The sequence below is a fragment of the Acanthochromis polyacanthus genome, chromosome 5 (assembly GCF_021347895.1).
Source record: "Acanthochromis polyacanthus isolate Apoly-LR-REF ecotype Palm Island chromosome 5, KAUST_Apoly_ChrSc, whole genome shotgun sequence".
Taxonomy (NCBI): Eukaryota; Metazoa; Chordata; class Actinopteri; family Pomacentridae; genus Acanthochromis; species Acanthochromis polyacanthus.
The window spans coordinates 11,900,778-11,923,429 of record NC_067117.1 but is presented as its reverse complement, the minus strand read 5'-3'; the positions used below and the strand labels follow the sequence as shown (position 1 = coordinate 11,923,429).

Sequence of the window (22,652 nt, the reverse complement as noted above, 5' to 3'; positions counted from 1 at the left end):
CTGGTGCTCGAAATTATGCTACAGTCTTGAAAATACATTGAATATTACATAAGGAACTGTCCTAAATTCTAACAGTCTTGCATTTTAAGTAAGATCTCAATGTTTTATACAATAATGCATGACTGTGTGTGGAATTTTCTCAAGTGCTTATCACTGAAATGTACTTTATCTCTAAAGTAAGTCGACCATGTTGCCGTTTGCAGGTAATGTGAGTAAGTACAGCAAAAACTTCAAATCTGTATTAAAATTAAAGTTACCTGCATTAAACTTAACTGTTTTAGGTGTGGGCTGCACAGTGGAGTAGTGGTTAGCACTTTTGCCTTGCAGCAAGAAGATCCTGGTTCAAATCGCGGGGTGGACCTGGGATATTTCTGCATGGAGTTTGCATGTTCTCCCTGTGCATGCGTGGGTTTTCTCCGGGCTCTCCGGCTTCCTCTCACAGTCCAAAAATATGCTGAGGTTAATTGATTATTCTAAATTGCCCGTAGGTGCGAATGTGAGTGTGATTGTCTGTATATGTAGCCCTGCGACAGACTGGCGACCTGTCCAGGATGTCCCCTGCCTTCGCCCGAGTCAGCTGAGATAGGCTCCAGCACCCCCCGCGACTCTAGTGAGGATAAAGCGGTGTATAGAGAATGGATGGACGGGACATTAGAAATGAATGATAGATGTTATAGATGTGTCACTGAGCGGTCATGTGACACTCAACTATATGTCACGTGATGTGTCCTGCGGGAGGGGAGGGGGCGTGGAAACAGGTGAGGAAGTGAAGTAAACAACTATGGCGTTACCGTTGCTGTTACAGTGAGACAGAAAGTACTTTGCAGAGCAGTTTTTGTTCTTACAGGCTGCAGTGTGCTGCGACTACGTAATGACAGTGTGTTGAGCAGCTGTGAAGTCATGTCAGAACAACAGGTATGTAAAGCCATATGGTAACTAGATCCTGCTGAAAGTTTTCACCCACGCCCCCACATCTACAAAGCTGCAACCACTTATGACTGTCGGTGAGTGGAGATGATGGAGATTCAGATTAAACGTGTCTGAACCTGCTGGTGTGTAATGAAGAAGTCTGTAGTGGATGTGTGGGAGAGTTAAACACAGGTTGGTATGAAGTGTGGGGAAACAACGGAGCTACGTATTTAGAATATAAAGTGAGTCACTATTTAGCTACACTTACAATTTGCATATGGATAGTTAGACTGCTGGTGCATTAAAATTATTAGATTCCTTAAATGGGATTGCTCATCAAAAAATCTGTATTATTTACTCTGAAACTGAAATGTAATTTATTTGAATTCCTGTAGGTAAATTTAACAAATTCGCACGCTATCTGCTTTGATAAATTGCTAATTAGCATGTTAGTAATGTCCACTAAACTGCTAGGGTTAGCAAACAAGACAAATCACCTAGAGGCGAGCTGCTAATTCACTACATGCATACCAACAGTTATAATTTAAAAATAGATATTATTTTGTTTACCCAGTAACATTTCTTGAAACTGCGTGTTACAAAACTACAAACTGTTATTAAGCTCGTTAGCTTCTCTGCTCTGTGTAGCATTGCAGATTTAAGCTACTGTGCTTTTCAATTCAATGTGTTTTTTGTTAACAGTACAGCCAAAGCATCAAGGATAGTGTAATAGAGAGAGAGAAACAGAACAAAGAATATTAAGATTACCCTTTATTGTGAATGCAAAGAGTACAAAGATGTAGAACAGACAACAATGCGAACATTTTGAAGATTTTTTTTTTTTTTTTACTCGTTTTACATATCGCAACTTGTTAGGAAGATGGGGTCAAAACACAGAGTCAGCCTCACTTTGGAGCCCCTGAAGCAGGCCTGGTTTAGGGCCTTTCTCAAGGGCCCATCAGCGGCAGCTTGGCAGTTCTGCGGCTGAAACCCCCAGTCAGTAGCCCAAAGCCTTAACTGCTGAAGTACCACTGCCACCAGGTAGAAAATGTTAAGAAAATAAACTGAATAAGATGATATAAAAACAAGTGAAGGGGAAAAAAACTTTACATAGGAGTTTGTGCCATGTATATGATTAGCTGTGTCAATATAACTATCATATTCAGCGATGTTTTAATTATGTTGTCTGAGCTTGTGGCATGCAGGCACATATTTAGTAGCTAGCTATGCTGGGTGGCATCCTTCCTTACATAATCTGTTGTTTTTCATTGTCCTCTAGTTCTTTGAAGCTTGTGATTAATAAGTCAAGCTTCTTAAAGTTTTCCTGTGTTATATCATTGTATATAGGAACGTGACCACACTCTTTTATTGTTGTTGTTGGTAGCCACTGTTCCTTGTGTCGTCCTTTCACTGTGGCGGTACTATGGTCACTGGGTCTATATTTGATCAGGATCTGTCTCTGCCTTGCATCACTGGCAGTAAAGAGATATTCTGCCAATTTATATTCATGGTTTCGGGCCAGATAGTAATGAAGTTTGTTCTGACTTTTGGTTTTATTCCTCCAGTGTTCCAGATAAGCATCTTTTGTGAATGTAACAGACTGGATGACTGATTAGTAGTTGGAGAGCAGTGTTGGTTTGGGATTGATCAGTGTTAGGTGTTATCTGATCACCATGTGTCAGGGCCAGTCAACAGAAGGGACTTTTTGGGGGGTTTAGCTCTTGGGGTTTTTTTGTGCCTGGAATGTCAGTCTGTCTTGGGGGATTGATTTGAGATGTAACCAAATGTATTTTTTTTTTCATTGTTATAAATTATTGGGTAATGGCCTAAGCCTGCTCTGCATGCTTTGGTTGGTGTTTTTCTTTGGACCTTAATATGGACCTACAGAATTCTGCCTGCAAGACCTCTATGGATTTCATCACCCATTTCATGTTGTGAGAAAGAGGATTAGAAGCAAAGCCACAAAGTAAAAGCAAAATATTCAGTGGAACTATGAATTAGCACAGTTTTATTTTAATTGTTATTGCTGGTTCTCTTTGGAAACTAAATTTTCTAGTTTTAAACTAGGTATTCATCCCTTTTGCCAGACAAAATATTACAGTGAATCCTGGCTTGTGGTATCAATATTTTGTGAAGACCTCAGTCATTTTAGTTTGAGTGCAATAATATTGTAAGACAGTGTTGAAATATTTAAAACATGTTACTCACTTTGAGTAAGCTGATGTAAACTGTAATCTGTTGTGAAATATATTGTAGAAGTGATCACTTGTGGGGTTCAGATGATTATTATAATACATACACTGAAGAAATAGCACCAGATTCACAGAACTTTTGCTTATATTACTTTTCAACATTGAATCGTGGTGAGTTTAATTTTGGGGGTTTTGTTGAGAAGAATTTCCAAAAAGGCTCTTTCACTTCAAAGTGAAATCTGATTTCAACAAAGTAATGTTTATCAATTAAAAAAAATTAAATGTAGAATAAGTGATTGCGTCGTGTGTTCGTCTCCTTCATGTCAGTATTTAGGAGGTGACAACTGGCTACAATTCAGCTTCAAGCCTGTGTAGAAAGATCTCAGTCTGCCTTGCTCATCTTCACACTGCAGTTTTGATTCATTTTCTTTTCAAATCTGCTCAAGCTCTGTCAAGTTGCATGGGGATAATGACTCATTCTCATTTGGACTGAGGTCTGGGTTTTGACTTGGTCCGGAACATTCACCTTGTTGTCTTTAGATCGTTTCTGTGTAGCTTTGGCTGTTTGCTGCAGGTCATTGCTGGAAAACAAATGAGAACTGAAAAGAGAACTGCAACAAGAGAACAGTCCCTTATTGCAGTTCTCTTGCATCAGGTTATCCTCCATTATTTCCCTATGCTTCTGTGGAAAGGGTAAAATGAATACCCTCTACCTTTACAAGCCCTCCAGGGCCTACTGCAGAGAAGCATTCATACATCATGATGCTGCCACCGCCATGCTTCACAGTGGGAATGGTGTGTTTGTGTTGATGTGCAGTGTTTGGTGTCTGCCAAACATAGCGTCAAGTCTGATAGCAAAAAAAAGAACCTTCTTCCAGTTAACTTCAGACTTATCCAAATACCTTCTGGTGAACTCTAATGTTTTTCTGTTGTTTTTGTCAACAGTGGCTTTCTCTTTGTCACGCTCCCACATAGCTTGGACTGATGAAGAACAGGCAACAGTTGTATGAACAGTCTCTCCCATTTCAGATGCTGAAGCTTGCAATGCCTTAAGAATAGTCATGGGTGCCTTAGCAACCTCCCTTACCAGTTTCTTTGTGGCACGGTCACTCAGTTTTTAAGATGGCTGCTGTAGGAAGATTTAAACGTGTGACATATTCCTGCCATTTATTAATAATGGATTTAACTGTACTCCAAGGGATGTTCAGTGACTTGGAAATATTTGAGACTTATTCCCTGAGTTATGTAGCGTAGCCACGCTAGACCCAGGTCTGAAGAAGCAAGGGTCTAGGAACTCTCAACAGGGAGGGAGGCAGGCTAAAAGGTTGTCTTTCAAATCACTCTGCAGCAATTGGGTAGGTATACAACCAATCAGCACAACAAATAGGCTGACAGTTCCTAGAGTGCGGAAATCAGAGGTTCGGTGAAGCCTTATTTATACAGTCAATGGGTGAAGCTCAAGTATATTACAGACATGTTAACAGAAAGATTATTCAGAGTCGGTGCTAATGGAGCTCAACGACTGTTGTCGTTTTTGTTGTACCCTGGCAGAGAATTAAAGTCGTTGCCGTGGGTTGTCTAGCGCGGCTAGGCTAGTTGTTTCCGGTTGTTTCTGTCAGAATTGTCGCGCCTCTGTCGTCACTTAGTTACGCCCGCCTTCTGACTCTACACTTCATGGTGATTCGTCCGGCCAGTTTTAGGAGCATCCAACCTCGAGCCTTATGGAGGGTAACTAGACCCACCCTGGCAGAGAATTAAATTCATTGCCGTGGGTTGTCTAGCGCCGCTAGGCTATGAGTTATGCTTTTCACGAGTAACTTGGATTGTTCTTTTGTCTTCATGGTGTACCTATAGTCAGGAGTACTGACTCTCCAGTGAGTGGACCTTACAGATAAAGGAGTCTTTATATTACAGTTATTCGAGACACATTTACTGCACTCACATCTTCATTTCACTGTGTGACTTCTAGCACCGACTGGCTGCACCTGTGTTGAATTAGGTGAGTCATTTTTAAGGGGTGAATACTTGTACAGTCAGTTATTTTACATTTTATAGAAATGTTGATTTGACATTACTTTGTATAAATCTGTTTTCACTTTTACATGACGGAGTCTCTTTGGTAAATTCTTCACACAAATGCCAAACTTTAGTGACCATGATTCAGAGTTTAAATGCAATAAAAAGGGAAAAGTTCCAGTGGGGGTTAATGCAGGCACTAGAGTTGAGAAGAAAAGATTTGAAAACAGTTTTTGGAATGAGTACACTTGATGTTACAAGGCCCCGTCGTCTTTTTATTGAACATTCCTCGCTACTTTGCAGATCTATGTGGAATTATTCAAGTTGCCAGATTCCTTTCACTGTCAGGGCCATGGTGCTGATAATTACAATAGGATGGAGTACATTACAAAGTAGCACTTACTGTAATCATGTTACGTTTGTCTGTAACACAGCAAGGTGTTTCTGTTCCTACTAATCGTTTAAAGATACTACTTCTACTTTCTGATAGCCTGCAGCCTTCTGTAGGTGTCGCTTTGATTATCTCAGACGTGCAGTTGAGCCTTATTTTCACCATTTGTTGACTTTTGTGGTAATACTTTTCTTTAGAAGCATAAAAGAAGGCTATTTTTTCTGTCCTCCTTGTTGAGATGGGGATTTTGCTAATATGTGAGAGTCAGTAAGTAAAGTAAAGCTTTACTTTAAAAAAAATTGATGTCCACAAATATGCCAAAAAAATTGCTGTAATACTAATAGTAGCCTGCTTTGGAGCTTGTATGGTCATTTAAATTTGTAAGAAAACACTGTAATGTTGTGCCTTAACGGTAAGGATAAAGCATCATAACAGGTTGACTACGGTGCAAAAAGTGTTGGAGGTTCTTCTTGTTAAAATCATGTGTTTGGAACTTGCCACTTGTAGTCCGTTCCCCAATTTATAGACACGTTTGGACAGATCTTTGACAGTGCAAGTAATATGAAGAATGGAGCAGTGGTACAGCATAACAGTAAACTGTGATGTATGCGGTTGTTCTGCTACTTGGCATGCTATAGTGGCATTTGTTTTCTATCTTTTCAGATAATATACAAGTTGACCATTCAATTACAAAATTCTGTGAATATATCACAAGACAAAACATGTGTCATTACTATTAAACCACATCTGTTTTATTGTTTTTCATATTTGATGCCAGCACAACGTGATAGATTGTTCCCGTTGGATTTACTGTTTGGCCACGCTCCATGCGAATCCTAATTATTGCTACGAAGACTAATGATCCCATACTCTGCCCCCAGTATTACAAATGATCTTATGCACAGCCCTGACTTTGAAGATACTTTCGTCTAGTGATCAACAATCTAATGTGAGCGATCAGTGGTTGTCAAAAATATATCACTTTTTGTGCTTGGCCAGAGATTCACAGCCCTGCTGCTGAGCTGTTGGGTTGTACACCAGTATGATTTATAACACACTGCTGTTCAGCTGTCATATCTCCTGCCTGTATTTCCTTTTTATCTGCGCTACACATCATGAACTGAGCTGTTAGGTTTATGGGCTCTTTAACTACCCCACTGTTAGATCTTATTGGATTCATTTGTCTTTTTAGGCCGGGTTAAGGCTTCACCCTGGGATTATTGCATCAGTGATCTTCGTCTCTGTGGCGGCAGTAGCTGCTGCCGTATTGATCATCCGAAAATACTGCTTCCCAGTCAAGTAAGCAAACTTTATTAATGAGCCTTAACGTGATTATTTTAAACTTGTAGTGCAGTAAAAAAAAAAAAAAAAAAACAAGACCATCCTCTGTCCCATACCTTTATTTCAGTGAGGCGACCTATAGATACTCACTGCTGAGGAGGATGGAGGATCAGCATTCAGCGCCAGCAGAGGAGGATGGTGACAGGGGGCCCTGCACAGTGGGAGAGGAGTCAGATGAGGTCAGTTCAGCACCGCTTGCCTGGTAGAAGCTATCACTGTCATCTGTCGCCCAGTACAAGTCAACACAGCTGTAACTTTCCTCATCACATCACACGTCAATTGCAACTTCCTTTTTTCTTGTGACAGGACCTTTTGGAATAAATCGCCAACTGGGCTGCGGCTGGACGCACTGAAAAGGAATTTATTGTCGATGAATTGTGTGCTTTAGGGCTGCAAATAATTATTCTGGTTGACACATCAGGAAGCAATTTAAAAGTACAGGTCACTGATCTGTAAGGCAGGGAAATGCAAGAGCATCTCACATTTGAGAAGCTGGAGCCTTCAAATGTTGGCATTTTTACTTTAACAATAATCCACACAAACAGTCAAAATAGTTGCTGAGGATTAATTAATCGACCAATTGCTGCTCCAGTGTGGTTTGTGTGTTTGGATTTGCATTTATCATCTGGCTTGGATTCTTTTTAGATGTGCGATGTCTTTGTTTGATGTGGAACTACTGATTTCATTTGCATTCTCACTGACACTGATGAGTTCAGCAGATCCCCTTTTTATGCAGAAGGCACGGCATGCAATTCTTTTAAAGTGTCATCTAGCTATCGATAAAGCTGCATCTTTTATTGGTTTTCATCTCCTAAGTGACATGCAGGCTATTTCCAGAGCCTCTGATAGGTAAACGTTGTACTTGCATACACAACTCAGGATTGGGGGAAAAAAAATGCTGTATTTTTTTGAACATCTCTGTTTTTAAATCCGTATTCTGTTAAAATATGCTAAAGCAGAACATCAGTCAAATCTTCAGGATTAGAATCGTGAAGTATTGACGAAACTAATGGTCAGTGTGAGTTCCACAGCATGCCTGCTTCTTGAAATTAGACTGCAACTAATTTGAAAAGTATGATATGATAGATTTCACAAATTGCAAACCTCAGTTGACAAATTATAGGAAAACCCAACATGAAGTGTCTTAGGAAGAGGCAGAGCTTCATTGTGCCTTGGCATTGATTTTAAAATTCTCTGGAACTCTACAGGAGGGTTTAAACATCATTCTTCCAAAAGCTATCCCCTCGTTTGGTGTTAATTTGGTGGCTGTAGAGAACGCTGTCAGTCCAAATCCTCCCGTTGGGTTGAGTGGGGTTCAGACCTGGTCACTGCAAAATCCACAGCATATTATTCAAATCATTTTTATACTCATCAAACCGTTTCATGACCCCTTGTGTGTCATGGCTGGGTTCGTTGTCATCCTGGGAAGACCGAGAGAGAAATCAGAATGGAAATGTTACATCAGAATAAAGATGATCACTCAGGACAAAATGATGTTGATTTGCAGTGACCTCTCCCTCAGTGTTATACTTTCTGCACCAGACAGTACTAAAGGGTGCAACAGATCAGTCCATGTCTGCGAGTCCGCATGGGGTTCAGGCTTTTTCTTTAATTTGTCGCCCATCTATACATTTTAAAATGTTTTTCTTTGTTGCTGTATTGAAAAGGAATCCACTTCTGCAGTCAAACCCATGTCCTTGATGGATCTCCTATAATTCTGGCGATGTGAAAGGGAGTCTAATACTGCTGATTTTTCAAAGATTCAAGACTCAGATTCTTCAAATTTTCATGTTGTATGAAATGCTTTATTACTTGACTTGAATAAAATTTAAAAAATTAATTTATTCTGGCACAATACAGTTCCCGAAACTGAAAAACAAAGGTTGCTAGTACTGTATTAAGGTAATAATTTGCTTTGAAATGGCTAAATATTCTTAAAATGGATAAATCAGAAACAGAACTTTTCATCGTTGGCGAGGAGGCCTTTATAAGGAGTACACACCTTAACATCCACTCAGTGTTAGTCTGAATAAATCTGCCACAGAACATGAGTAATATTATCTCACAGTTTTGAACTAAGCAGTTTGCAAATCATCGCATGGGGATATGACATTTCAGATACACCCTAATTGATCTGACGCTAAAAATAGTCGCAGTAAGACCCCAGCCATCTACCAGTTGGCTAGTTCCCTTTGAAATTATTTCCTTTAGCATGCTGTCATTCCACTCAAAGTCAATTTGCTGTAGAGTCCACTGGCTCTGTAATGGACTTCTAGGCTGACTGATGTTGCATGATGTTTTTTGACAGCTGTGTTTCCACAAAGGGAAAAAGAATCAGCAACTCCACCTGCTTGGGAGTTGTGAGCGAACACGATGTGAACACGAGTGTCACCGAGATGCCAGTGGCACCTCAAACTGATTAATAATTAATCAGAAATCACTCTTCTTTTTCATTATGGTCTGTGTGATCAACAAACGAGGCACTGAAGCCAATCTATTGTCATCTGTCTCTTCTTGTTAGGACTCTGGAGTATTATTGCAAATTCCCCAAACGTTGAATGAGAGTTGTTTTCTCTGCTGTTACTGATGTTGGTGCTTGCAATATTAACGACGTCTGCCGTGTCTTTTTATATTTGAGTGTACGTATGAAAAACATTAGGTTGGTTAGGTGCTAAATATTCATCCTGTGGACTGTCTGAAGTGTGCTTGGATTGTCCTTGTTCAATCCAGCTCATGAACTTGATGATCTGCCTGCTCTGCCTCTTATCTGAAGCGAGTGTCTGCCTTATTAGAGGGGAGATATTATATTCAAGTATTTAAGTGTTGCCCACTTCCGAAATGGCAGACACAAGAGCTGTGAAGGGTTGTATTGCAAACACTTGACTGTGTTTGTTCATTGCTGTCTGTACATTGTCTGTAATGCACAAAATTAAACTAAACGTGGGTATTTGGTTCTCAAGGCGATATCTAGCCCTTTTCTCTGCATGTTTAATGTTCCCACTGATCAGTGAACGGTAGTACACAAAGACCCTCTGCTGGTTCTCTTTGGTATTACACCATGCTACGAGTCAGGATCTCATGGGTTCGGATGCTATGCACATTTGCTGTATATGAAACTGTTTGTATTCTGTGATTTTTATTTGCCATTTTCATTTTTAACATTGCTGATAAGAATGTGATTTGGTTCGCTCATGCAAAATGAAAACAAGCAGCACACGTTGGCCTCCCACAAGATCCCTAGCTCGCTGTGGGAGAACGTTAGTAACCTCAATAATCAATGTAGTTTAAATAAAAATACCTTTAAGGCATGACTGTTGCATCCAGAAAGCCTTGTGTCAGTATTTCAGTTGGCTTTGTGCTTATATGATGAATATTCTTAAATACAGTAGCATTTATTCAGCTTCATATGAGTGCAGAAAATGGTGACAGTGTAAGAGCTTGTCATATGTAAAGTAGATGTTCAAGTACTGTTCAAGGATCATCAGGGCAGATACTTAAAGACACAAGAGCTTGGTCTCTGCCTTACAGGATTATTGTGTCTTTCACCATCTGAAAGTGTCTAATGTTTCCTTCCTGTGCAGTGTTAAATGTCTTGGTAAAAACACCACATCCATTGCCTTATTTATGATATTCCAGTAAATCTCATTCTTGCACTTCCTCTGTCCAGGTTTGTGAATTATTGTCTCATCTCACCCCACAGGGTTTTTAGCTTCTTAAATGTGTTTCCACCTTTAGCAATACCTGTTATTTACATTGTTCTGTAAAATCATCAGTGTTTTCTTTAAGCTGTTTTTTGTGTATGAACTGCTTCGTGGGTTTCACTCAAATTAACATAAAATTAGAAAACTCTGACAACTGATACATTGTGTCTTGAAATCCTTTTATTCATTTGCCTATACAGTTTGAAATATGAGGCGTTTGGCCTTTTTTCCCAACCTTCTTTGTGCCGTTTTTTTTTCTGTCCAGGTTTCAGATACCCGTTTGCAGTCCAGCTAAACACAATCTGCCGTGTGCAAACCTCATTGTTCATACAAATAGTATCTGTTACTGGTGGACACCTTCCCTTGTTTGACATTGTAAAAAAGCCGAAACTTGATCCCCGTCCAGTTCGCAGTAGGTGTGGTTATAGATTATGTCGCATCCTTGTTTTTATGTAGTGCAAAGACGAAGGAATTATCAGGGGAGAAGTACACAGATGAGGTGAGACCACAAGCTGTGCTCCATCTATATTTTTTGTCGAGTGCTTGAAGTACACATGAAGGATCTCAACTTTCCCTCTTTGGACAGAACAAAGCGCTCTGATTTGTTGCAGATATGAGGTATCGAGGTAAGATTTGACTTTATTTAAAAACAAGTCCTTTCTGTTCCACGACTGCAAATCTGCATCTGATTTCTCTTTGTTGTTGACAGCCGCTTTGCACCTCGCTGCTGTAATTGCTGTCCTCCTGATCACATGGGGAATCTCCATCAATTCATTTGATGCACAAGAGAAAGTGGAAGCATTTCTCGGTAAGATCTTTTTTTTTTTTTTCATTACAATTTAAATCCTGGGGTGCATTTAAGTCCAGCATCTCAATAAAAGCTATTTCCATTCTGTCTCCATTCTTTCGTTTTAGAGTTTTATATCGCGGATCAAGTGAAACCAAAATTCAAAACAGGTAAGTCAGGCATTGTCAGTTTTTAACACTTAATATAAAATATGTATTCTCTCTCAAGCGTTTTTTTCTGAATTGAATAATGGTGGAAATAATTTTTCTTGAGAGTAGGAATAAAGTGTGGCCCATTCTAGCTCTTAAATGTAAATTGGGTGTCATTTTCAGCCCTTAGGACTTCTTCAAGATGAGCAGTCATAGTCAGACAAAGGCGCTGGTGTGTTACGTCATCTATACCATAATAACCCATCTGATGGTGATTAGAAATTCATGTTCCTTCTTGATGAGACAAGAAAGAACAATTCCAGGTTTGCTTTCTAACTTACTTGCCAAAATGTTGAAGATTTTGATGAGGATGCAAGAAATCTGCCCTTTAGTATGCTGTCACTGTCATATCTCTTAAAACCTAAACAAATGATCATATAGTATTTGCAACAGTATTCTAAGGGGCAGAGCAGATCTAGGGAATAATAACAAAACACTGCAATCTGATTGTCAACCCTGTGTATATAAAGAAGAACCTCTTATGGTATAAGAGAGGTGAAAACCTGAGAGGCCGCCGAGTGCACTCATATTTACCTCCTCCTCAATCAGTACCAACTCCAGCTCCTTCAGCACCTGTCCCTGAGGGCATCCGTGGTTGTTGGAGTCACTGTAATTATACTTATCACTTTAACAGCCTCAAACATCCTCACTCAGGTAAAGAGATCCCAATAAATGGTATTATCTCATGTCACACTAAGTCGGCCATTTACCTTATCACTTACCCTTGTGGGAGGTCATGTGTGGGGAAGACGAGCAGAGCGCTGAAAACTCCTGTTGCTAGACATGAAAGCACGACAGAATAAAAAAAGCACGAGGTACTAAACCAGAATTGACCACAGTGCTGCATAAAATAAGACAGGCTTCAATAAAAAAAATATATGCGAAAATTCAAGACAGAAAACAGGAAAAAATAGATAAAATATAAATGGTACAAAACAAGACAACACGTGATCGCAACTTGTAAGTAAATTCAGTAGATCTAAAACACTAAAGTATTAAGACCACTAAGAGCAACCGGAAGCCATTAAAAACATGTAAGATTCAAGGTTTTTGTTAGAAATGGTAATGGAAGAAGAACATTTGATTAAAACAGGAAGTCAGTCTCAAAGGCAGTTAAAAGCAGCAGCTCTGAGGATCTAAGAGGCCGTGGACGTAAAATCAATTACAAGCTCTTAGGTTATCATTTATTTATATGGTAATCATCTGTTAATCATCTGTTCATGATTGATTTCTTGTGTGTTGACTATTTTGCAGAGAGACAGAATTGTTTTGTGCTCAGGGTTGCTGGTTGGCTGTAATGAGGCATTTGCTCTTTACACAACAAAAGTCAAAAACAGAGATCTTCTCGTGTCTGGAGTTTCAGTCTGAAGAGGCACCTAGGTCAAACTATGGGCTGTAGCCAAGGCTACAGGTGCTTGTAAGGATTTCACCTCTGGAAGCTGTCCTGTCTAAGAAATGTACCCGTGTGTTTACTGTCATGCTATAAATAAGCTGTTCTTCTCTAGGAGAGAAATAATGAAGAATCTGGACAAACTGTTATCCTCTAATTTATAAAGTACACAATATTTAGTTTGCCAGTGACCCAGCAAAATGTTGGTTTTATGATTTAAGGTAATAAATCAACAAAGCCTAGAGGTAGAATACAGACAGAGTTGTTCAGAAATGTACCCAGGTGCCAACTGTGCCTGGTTTATAAGCAAATAAAAGAACCCTAAAATCAATTCCGTATTTAACAGGTAGCCGGTGAAGAGATGCTGCTACATGTGTAATACTTTCTGTTTTATTGGTACCAGTTAGGAGGCTCGCACCAGCTGGAGACGAGACATCGAGGACGGGCTGAGTTGAGTTGAGTTGCAGTAATGTAGCCTGGAGGAGATTAATGCAGTGGTTACAGTCCTCCTGCCGCTGAGACAGAGGATGGATTTCAATTTGAAAGTGGCACCCTTACACCACAGAGTTAATCTGTTTGTCGAATTATCCAGCAGCAGTATATTTTGTTGAATTGAATCATCCCATTTCCTCTCTGAGATATACTGGAACTGAGAAGTTATCACTCCCACCAAGAGGAGGTAGCTTAGATGTTTTACGTTCCTAGAGGGAGCGCTATTGAATCTACGCTTTGAAAACCCTGTCACCTCACCAACTGAATATAGATTTTGATTTCAAGTGTTTTCTTTTATACTCGATAGAGATGCTTAACCTAAGGATTGTATATTGAATTTAAAGTGTGGTATATGGTGGTTCTTTTTGAAGTTTTTTTTTGATTAGCTGCTCCTGTCACCGTTTGTTTTGGAAATTTGCATTCACTGGAGGCCTCTCGATTGTTTTTCCTCACCGGAATAACGCAACATGATTATCTAATCACCATCAGACGCGTTATGAGGATGTGGCCTATATAACATACAAGCGCCTTCGTCCTTGTATGACTGGTGATTCTGAAGAAGTGCCTGAGGGAAATGTCATCCAAATAAATGAGAAATGCATATGGAGCAGTGGAAGCCTCTCTGCAGCCCCCGGCGTGCAATACTTTTCTATTACTAGAACTCATCTTTTTTACATTACACAATTCCCTCAGTAACTGTATCTATCAGGAGGTCTTTTCTGTCCCTCTATTCTACATTTTCAGCTACAACTGCACCTGTGCCAAAGTGCCGCCTCTCCAGACTCTGCCCGCCTCAACATTTTGCTTTACATATCAGGAGCGGAGCGGCCAACGTTGTCGGGCCAAATATCTGTTTTGATGGTAAAATGTATGTGTCGATGTGGGGGCAGCTGAATTAACTGAAGACAAAACCAGAGACTCCGCAGTGAAACTCATCTGTGTCTCCACAGCATCATGAGCCACGTGCTGAACAATGTGGGACCAGGACTTAACATTGTGTTGGTAGATGGTGAGTAAAATGCCCCAGACAATACTAATCATGTAAAGTAGAGGCATTTAAATAATCTAAAATGTTAATACATTTTTAAAACATGAAGCAGCATTCTTGACCTTGAAAGCAGCAAAATAACACCTCAAGGTCTCTTTATTCGCTCTTCTGGAGTTTTCAGTTTTATTGTGTGGTTAATTTAAAATATTCTTCTTCTATTATTGTTATTATTCCACTCAGTTATTTCAAAAATGTGTTTTTTCGACTGCAGGTGAAAGTGGAGTTGTAGAGAAATCACACTATCTTGATATGAATGCAGGAAGTAAGAGGTTTAAAAAAAAAATCTTTTATTCAGGTTTTCAATTTCAAACTTTATTAAAGCCTTTCAATGATGGTAATTTTTTTTTCTTCAAAAAATTAAAGACCCAGAAGACATCCTGGCGTACCTGAAGGAGATTAAACCTGGAATGATTGTCTTGGTGGCCTCCTTTGATGATGTGACAAAGAAGTGAGTCCAGATTTCAATGATTCAACGTGTTAAAATGATTCCTTATCACACAATCTGACCCTGCTGTACCACTCTGTGGCAGGATGACAGATGAAATGAGGGAGATATTTGTCGGGATGGGAAGCGCTTTGATCAGGTCTGTAAGGCACAGAGACAGCTGGGTGTTTGCTGGGAGAGCAGGAGCAAGAAGCAAAAGCCTCTTTGAGAAGGTTAGTGAACCTGCTCAATGCGGTTTTATTTGTTCTATTTGTGTCAGAAAAGACCATCTATTTTAAAATGGGCTAAAAGTTAAAAAGAAGCGTGTTTTCTTCCCTTGTTCTCCTGTCAGCAAGCTGCTCATGATGAGAAAACCAACATTTATGAAGGATGGCCAGAGATGGTGGAGGTGGCCGGCTGTTTTCCAAGAAACCAGACTGACAGACTGACTGACTGACATCTGTGATGAACTGCTAAATGTGATGGAAGTTTCTTTTTTTTAATGGCCTTTCAAGATTTCTCTGTAAAATGACGCCGCTCCAAATGGTGTCAAATCTCTTTCTAAAATTAAAAGCTTAAGATCCCTGTTTCCTGCAGGTTCCCTGAAGGTTTCTGTTCACTGGGACTGTTATTTATGGTGTCTGTCTGCAACTGACAGCAGCATTTATACATTTACTTTGAATAAAATGTTGTAATTTACAGGAAACTACAGTCAAAATGAATGCTGATGACTGTGGCAACATCAGTTAAATTCAGTATTTAATTAGAAAATTAGATATCTTAAAAAATAAACCTCATATTTTGAGCACTGTGATCAATTATTCAATGATTACTTAACAGTTTAGGCAAATTACAATAGAAACATCTACACAGCAGATGCAACAATTAAATCTGATGGGTAATGAGGTGACTGATGGGAGAAGTAAGAAACGCTTCATATTCATATTTTCTACTTTTCTAATATATTTGTGTGAGATCCTTTATAATTTTACTTCTCTTGGCCTTGAACAGTTTTTTTTTATTTTTTAAATGAAGCAATTTGAGCTTCTTTGAGGGGAAATTGGTTGAAATTCCAACTAGACTCTCCTTTTTTATTTAACAAAAGGTCTCGAGTCAAAATCAATGGGAAATGACTGGTTTAAATTTTAATAATGCTGTGAATTTTATGATCCTATAATCGGTTTTCACGCATGGAAATGTAATTTTGCATTGCATAAATGTACTAGAGTAAAGCCTGCAGTATCTTTCCCCTGAAATACTTGCAGCTTGTATTTACAGTTTGAATTATATTTAACTTCTACTAAAATGCAGTGCTCGAGTAAGTTTCTGTTACTTTCCACCCCTGCTGTATGTTTTTGAGGACTTTCGGCCTGTTCTCTCTGAGTTTCTCCTCTACTCGGTGGCTGCTTCTCGGGGATCATCACCATTGGTCCGAGCACTGAGCTCTTTCCCCTCTCTGTGCCATTCTTGGCTGCTGGAGCAGAGAGAGAGTAACCTCAAATTATTGCTGAAACTCTGTCCGCTCTGAGTCCAGCAGGCATCTGTGCAGGCACCAAATCTGGATTATGCTGAGGACATGGGAGTCACGCATGGGAAGAAGGTGAGTTTTTTTCTTTAGTTAACTTCTTCATTTATTTGCTCCTTCTCCATGAGACACAACATTTCTCAAGTCATGTTTAAATCATCCGGCAGAAGCATCCATGTGGCAAAAAGCCTTTCTTGGCATGCATTGTGTTTTCGAGAAGAATGAGTGACAGATAACGGAAAACCCCAGAGTTGCAATATGTTCTTTTCCTATTTGTATTATTCATGTATGCTTTTAAAAACTAAACCTTTTGTTTTACAGTACCCTTCCTCTGTGATGTTTTCTGTTGTCTCTACCTTTTACCCATTTCCCAAAAGCAGTTAGTGCTTGAACCAAATGCAGGTCTTTATCCAACTGAAGAGACGCCCACTGAAGAGTGGGCCTTGGAGACTGTTTATCCTGTCATGTCCTATTAATTCTTCTCCACACAATATCCTCTGTGTGAGAGTTAGCCAAACAGCAGGACTTCCCCCTCATCAACCAAACAGCGTCTAGCAGCTAGTTGTCATTAAAATGCTGTCAGTGTTCATCTACATTCCCTCTCAGTCTGACGATTCGCTGTCATCTTGATAAATTTTAATTTATTCCTCTCGTCGTGCTGGAATTTGAAGACATTATGCAATGCTATTATATTTTTTTGTGTGCGTAGGTAAATGATGAGACTACAACAGACACTGTGGAGCCACTCTGACTAAAGAAGATCATGCACAGAGACTCTACCACACACAGAAAGTCATTAAATATTTCATCAGACAGCAAAAACTGCAAGAGACCGACTGAAGTGTTTACTGAACTGTCCAGTCTGATTCCCACAAGGGGAATAGTTCTTGTCTCAACTATTAATTCTGCTCAAACTCCAGCAAATGAGTGACTCAGTGGGCATCAAACTGTGTTTTGTCTGATCCTGTCATTAATGAGGTGGCAGCCTTCCACCTCACCGCTGAGATCACTCGCTTCGCTGGACATGTGGAAGTGGAGCTGGCACTTGATTTGTTTGTCAGCATCATAATACAGCTTTGTGTTGCTTCCATTTGCATGGCGCTGCAATGTTGACCTGACTGGGAGATCTCTATCTGTGAAATTTTTTCGTACACACTAATATTTAGAAAATGCACCACGTGCCTGGAATACGTTAATAACCATATTGTATTATATTTTGTCCTTTTTTTCTTTTCACAGAGAGATCTCCAAGATTTTCCAGGTGAGACACACTTTAACTGGTCTGATGAGAAAACTATTGTCATATTTCAGTTTGTTTGGCTATTTATTGTACCATAATGGTTTCAAACTTGTTATTTTGACTGTAGGGTTTTATGCCTCATGTGAGCTTCTTGCTGTGAGGCAGCACATTATTACCCACTGAGCCAGTGTGGCTTCCGTCATGTCTGCTGTTATTGTCATTCTCATAAAGAAACGGCATAAAGTGCTCTCCTCCGTTGGCCTGCCTGTGTGGCTCAGGGAGGAGAAAGACGAGAGAAATCAGGGATATGTTGTAATTTGTGTGACTCCGGCTATAAAGCACATACGGACACTGTAGTATTTGCAGAAGAGACATTTTTATCGATTTGGACTGTCGTTAAGAGTAAGAGGGTTAGAGATAATTTGTTAAGCCAATGAACTGTTATGTGGTTGTCAATAAGCCATTTGCTTAGAGACATTTGGCAAGTCAGCTGAATTGCGCTTCAAAGCCAGACTATAACTTTTGAAAAAGGAAATACTAGAGCTTTCTTCTTGCAAATGAAAAGCTGGATCCATAAGAAACAAAAGAGTTCACCGCTTGTTTCAGAGGTTTTTGTTGCTGCAGCCATTCTGGATATGCACAGTGTATCTAACTTACCCTGGCTAATGTTAGCAAACTCTGCACAGAAATCTCTGTGTAACTGGCATTTATGAGTCACTGACTCTAGCTCTAGCTTATGCTTTAACATTTACCATTATCCCCGAGCCACATTGACTACCTTTCAGTAAAAGCTACACAGGCCAGCTTTAAGGGTCTTTGGGTAACATCCAAGCTGTTCCATATCTTTGATCTTAAAGTATATAGAGACTAGAATGAGCCTCTGCTGTCGAATATATATACTACAGGTGTGATCCAGAATAGATAGAAACAGGCTTGAAATAAGAGAAATCAATGCTGTGACTGACAGTGGGGATGAAAATCTATGCTCAGGTAGAAGCACTGTGGCATTACTGGAATAATAAACATTTCTGCAGAATCTTCTTAAAAAGTATTCAGATTTTTATTGTGTTTTCTAAAACAGGCATTCAATCGAAAGGGAAGATCCATGTAGAAAATATCTACCAATGGATCGAAATGAAACAATTTCTTTTCTAAGCAAATACAGAGATGTAGCATGATTTTTATTTTTATTAGAAATATTAAACGTATTTATTTTTTAACCTGTCTAGGACAGTGTACATTTCCATTAATGCAGTGCAAAATAACAGCACGTAAGAGACTAAAACTCTTGGACATGCTAACATATCTTGCACAGTTCATTTTCTGAACCTTCTGCTCAGTTTTAGCAGAGACTATCCTGCTTCATTTGGATGTGCAGTGGTCACTGGCCATCTGTCTGTGCTTGTGTCTGCTGCAGCATTTTTCATCTTTATGTTAGGATTTTCATTGGCTCTTTTGCAATCTGATATCCTTGCTTCTTACAAAAATGCTGATGTAAGGTTGGGAAATCAATTCAAATTGAAGGCCTACTCAGAAGTGAAATGTGATTGTAAAGGTAACAAAGTAGATTAGAGTGTGTAATACATACTGGAGTAAAGGTAAAGGTACAGACATGAAAGGAATGACTCCATTTATTCATCCATTATCTAGACAATGCTTAATCCTCGTTAGGGTCATGGGGGGCTGGAGCCTATCCCAGCTGACTTAGGGCTTAGGGACATCCTGGACAGGTCACCAGTCTGTCACAGGACTACACATGGAGACAAACATTCACATGTACGGACAATTTAGAATCATCTATTAACCTCAGCCTGTATTTGGACTGTGGGAGGAAATGTAATCCATTACTTCCATGTCTGGTGGCTACCAAGTATGTATCAGTTTGCCAGCTGAGGTTCTTTGTTCAGCGTTCACTGAAATGACCATAGAGTCGTTCCCATTAAGGTAACTCCCACTGAAGTCACTATTATCTGGTCACTTGAACTTTCTGTCCTCTTACTCATACAGTAGTCTATGGAGATTCATTTTGTTGCATTTTGCTTTTGGTTGAGGCTGAGCTGGTTTTAGGGACATCACCGTTACTAAGCACACGAAAAGGAGATGTGTGGCATTTAAGTCGTGATGAGCAGATCATTGGCATAAACCACCTCTTCCCTTCATTACTGCACAAGATAAATCACACTAAAAAGCCGGATATGCCACGTGAGCAAACACTGTGACAAATTAACATTTCAACGATCGTGACCGAGCTTCAAGCTTCACTTTTGACTTTGAAGAGTTTGGCAAGAAATAGTCATTACCTGTCTGTTCAAAGAAGATGTGGATGCTTAATCTTTCTCCAGATTATTTCTCTATTACTTCTCGCACTCTATTTTCTGTCGCAACACACATCGGGTTTTGTTGATTGTTTCACTAACGACTTATAGCACTAGACTGAATCTTGACCATCTGAAGGAAAGCTCCAGCAAGAAATCATCTTGGTAGAACCACATAGACTCCAGGTACTTTTTTTCTCTCTTTAGCCTCCATGATGAAGACACCCCAACCTGAACAGGAGGATCAATTCCCAGAGATTCAGGGAATTTTTCCATCCCAGCTACACAGTGAAGAAGAGGGCAGCCACCTAATCAGACCCCACAAACCTCTCAATCCTTTAACTGCCTCCAAGAGCCACCAGGAGCTCCACAAAGAACTCCAGATGACCCACAAGAGGTTGGACACAGGCTCCGAAAACACATAAACACTCACACTTGAGTTTAATAATTTCTATAAATCATTAGATCCTTATGTGTTTCTGACAGGAGAGTGACTCAGGAAGGAAAGACTGAACTCCAGAGAGCTCTCGAAAAGAGGAAATGGGAACAAAGGATGAAGGCGGGCAGGGATCAGCAGGAGGCAAACAAGAACACGTCGCCTCTTCATCAAGAGCTGCTGAAAAGACAGCAGAGGCTAGAAAACGTGGGCACAGGAGTAGTAATGTTGTAGTTTTCATTATTTCCTCACAAATATTCCTGTTAGATCTGCTTAACAAACCATCGCCATGGTTAAAATCAGAAATGAAATGTGTTCTTCTGCCCACAACCTTTAATAATGCATCATATCAGATAGGTAATATAATATTTACACAGAGGAGCGTGACATTGGTTTTGTAATTGTGTGATTATTTATGGCTGTGTGGAATATCAAGTTGTTCTGCAGTCGGCCAAAGGAGGGCAGTACAGTCCAATTTTGGCTCCTACAGCAAATCCAAGCATCTGCTTGACATTATACCTGTTATACTATGGTCTCAGGGTTTTTACAACCTTCAAGTACATGAATTTAGGCACTGAAGAGAATTATGATTTACATGATTTTTCAGTGCATCCGAAGAACTATTGATGGGGTGAATCTGGCATATTAACCAGTGATAGTGTACAAAATTCTCTATTACAGTAAAAATGCTTTGTTATGAGTAAAAAAAAACACAAACAGATAAAAGGTATCAAAAATACAAATACTCAGTGAGTGCAATATAGTGAGGAAGTATAATTCCATTAGCTCTAAGGTGGGGCTATTTGTGTTGAATTTTCTATAGTTTTATCTATAATTTTTCATCAGTCTTAATTTGTGAACTATCCTACACACTATAGATTCCAAATTTATGTACTGGGGTAAAGAAAAGGGGCAATATTCTCTGTCCCTTTGAATTGCAATGAGACGATAAGTCTGGAAAATGAATTTAAGTACATGAAGTTTGTGCAACTAAAATTCAGCCCTTATGTCCTCAGTGACGTTTGACAACTGTATATATAGAATTGATTCAAACAAAAATATCTCTAAAATGGTGCTTTTGCACTGTCGTTACACACAACCTATAAACGTACCTTTCTTTTTATTTCTCCACAGCTGGAAAGAGAGGAAAAATCCAAGCAAGAGGAACCAGAGTTCCTCCAAGTCAAAGAGAGACTGAGGAGGACCACAGTTACGGACGCAGGAGAAAAACAAGTGTGACAGTTAAGATGTGTGACTGTGTTTTCTGTTGGCCGTCAACACAATAGACTGATGGGAATAAGCAACTTGGTGGAGGGATGTTAGTGTCGTCTGCTAGAAATAGATAACGCAGCTCAGTGCTCATAATCAGGGCGACACCTTCCGGTCAAGTGGAGACACATCATTAGCTGCCAGAAGCCACAAGGAAAAAGAAAAGATTTCAGTTTTTCTTCCTAATACGCTGTGAGAAATTAGAAACCAAAATGTGCACAGATGAAAGCTTCATTATTTTTCACCACCTCTGTGTATAAAGTTGAATTAGACATCTGGGTCTTTATGCCCCATAATGCATTTAAACAGAAAGGATGGCAAAAAAAAAAACAGGTTCTGTCGCACATACGTGTATCATTTCTCACATTTTCTCTCTAACAATGCAGATAAAAATTCACACAGTAATGATGGAGTGCTTCATGTTACTGTTTGGTAACATGTTTTATTTACATATCTGTAGCATGTGTTGCCATAGTTATTAATAATTATCATCAGTACCATAATATCGTACTACATAGAAAATCAGGTATAATTGAAGGTATCAACATATGATGGGACTATTACTGTAGATCAAGAGATGTTAAATCAACATGAAATAAAATGTTACTTAGCAAAACTACTTAATTGTGGTTATTTTCACAGCTGTAGTTAAATTGTAGTGCTCTCTCCAGGTTGCACTACACTGAACATGTGATCATTGTGTCTTTAGAATAACTGGTTTTGTGTGTTTCTCGCTCAGCATGACAATAAAACACACAGATAAATCAGTGAAGTAGAAACTAGGTAAAACATGTAAGTAAAGCACACATTCAGAAATCAGTTAGATGTACACATTGCATTTTTTCAGGTATTTTATAATCAGTGCATTTTATGTAACTGAATCAGATTCACCTGCATTCCTACACAAACCAGTGTTTTCTTTACATTTCAAAATAAAGTTGTATTGTGAAATGACAGCACACACAAT

General features: G+C 39.3%; 2 protein-coding genes and 1 long non-coding RNA gene across 3 annotated transcripts; all 3 read left to right on the top strand.

Moving 5' to 3' along the window:
• Positions 1-771: 771 nt before the first annotated feature.
• Positions 772-10,513, top strand: LOC127534236 (uncharacterized). Its single transcript, XR_007942276.1, has 4 exons — positions 772-915; positions 6,701-6,807; positions 6,917-7,028; positions 7,156-10,513. It is a non-coding gene; the product is annotated as an uncharacterized LOC127534236 (long non-coding RNA).
• Positions 10,514-14,303: 3,790 nt separating this feature from the next.
• Positions 14,304-15,476, top strand: si:dkeyp-67f1.2 (uncharacterized protein LOC556106 homolog). The gene is made up of 5 exons (XM_051948606.1): positions 14,304-14,437; positions 14,688-14,738; positions 14,840-14,924; positions 15,007-15,133; positions 15,253-15,476. Exons 1-5 carry the CDS (start codon positions 14,383-14,385, stop codon positions 15,355-15,357), a joined length of 423 nt encoding a protein of 140 aa, XP_051804566.1. The 5' UTR covers positions 14,304-14,382; the 3' UTR covers positions 15,358-15,476.
• An 880-nt stretch (positions 15,477-16,356) lies between these two features.
• Positions 16,357-22,304, top strand: LOC110947930 (actin-associated protein FAM107A). The gene is made up of 5 exons (XM_022189276.2): positions 16,357-16,500; positions 17,665-17,686; positions 20,188-20,377; positions 20,467-20,623; positions 21,551-22,304. Exons 1-5 carry the CDS (start codon positions 16,477-16,479, stop codon positions 21,653-21,655), a joined length of 498 nt encoding a protein of 165 aa, XP_022044968.1. The 5' UTR covers positions 16,357-16,476; the 3' UTR covers positions 21,656-22,304.
• The last annotated feature ends 348 nt before the right edge of the window (positions 22,305-22,652 follow it).

Coding starts and splice junctions, on each gene's coding strand:
- si:dkeyp-67f1.2 (XM_051948606.1), top strand. CDS start 14,383: ATGAGCCACGTGCTGAACAATGTGGGACCAGGACTTAACATTGTGTTG. Junction 14,739..14,839: donor TCTTGATATGAATGCAGGAA/GTAAGAGGTTTA, acceptor AAAAAATTAAAG/ACCCAGAAGACATCCTGGCG. Junction 14,925..15,006: donor TTTGATGATGTGACAAAGAA/GTGAGTCCAGAT, acceptor ACTCTGTGGCAG/GATGACAGATGAAATGAGGG.
- LOC110947930 (XM_022189276.2), top strand. CDS start 16,477: ATGGGAGTCACGCATGGGAAGAAG. Junction 16,501..17,664: donor GAGTCACGCATGGGAAGAAG/GTGAGTTTTTTT, acceptor TTCTTTTCACAG/AGAGATCTCCAAGATTTTCC. Junction 20,624..21,550: donor GACAGCAGAGGCTAGAAAAC/GTGGGCACAGGA, acceptor ATTTCTCCACAG/CTGGAAAGAGAGGAAAAATC.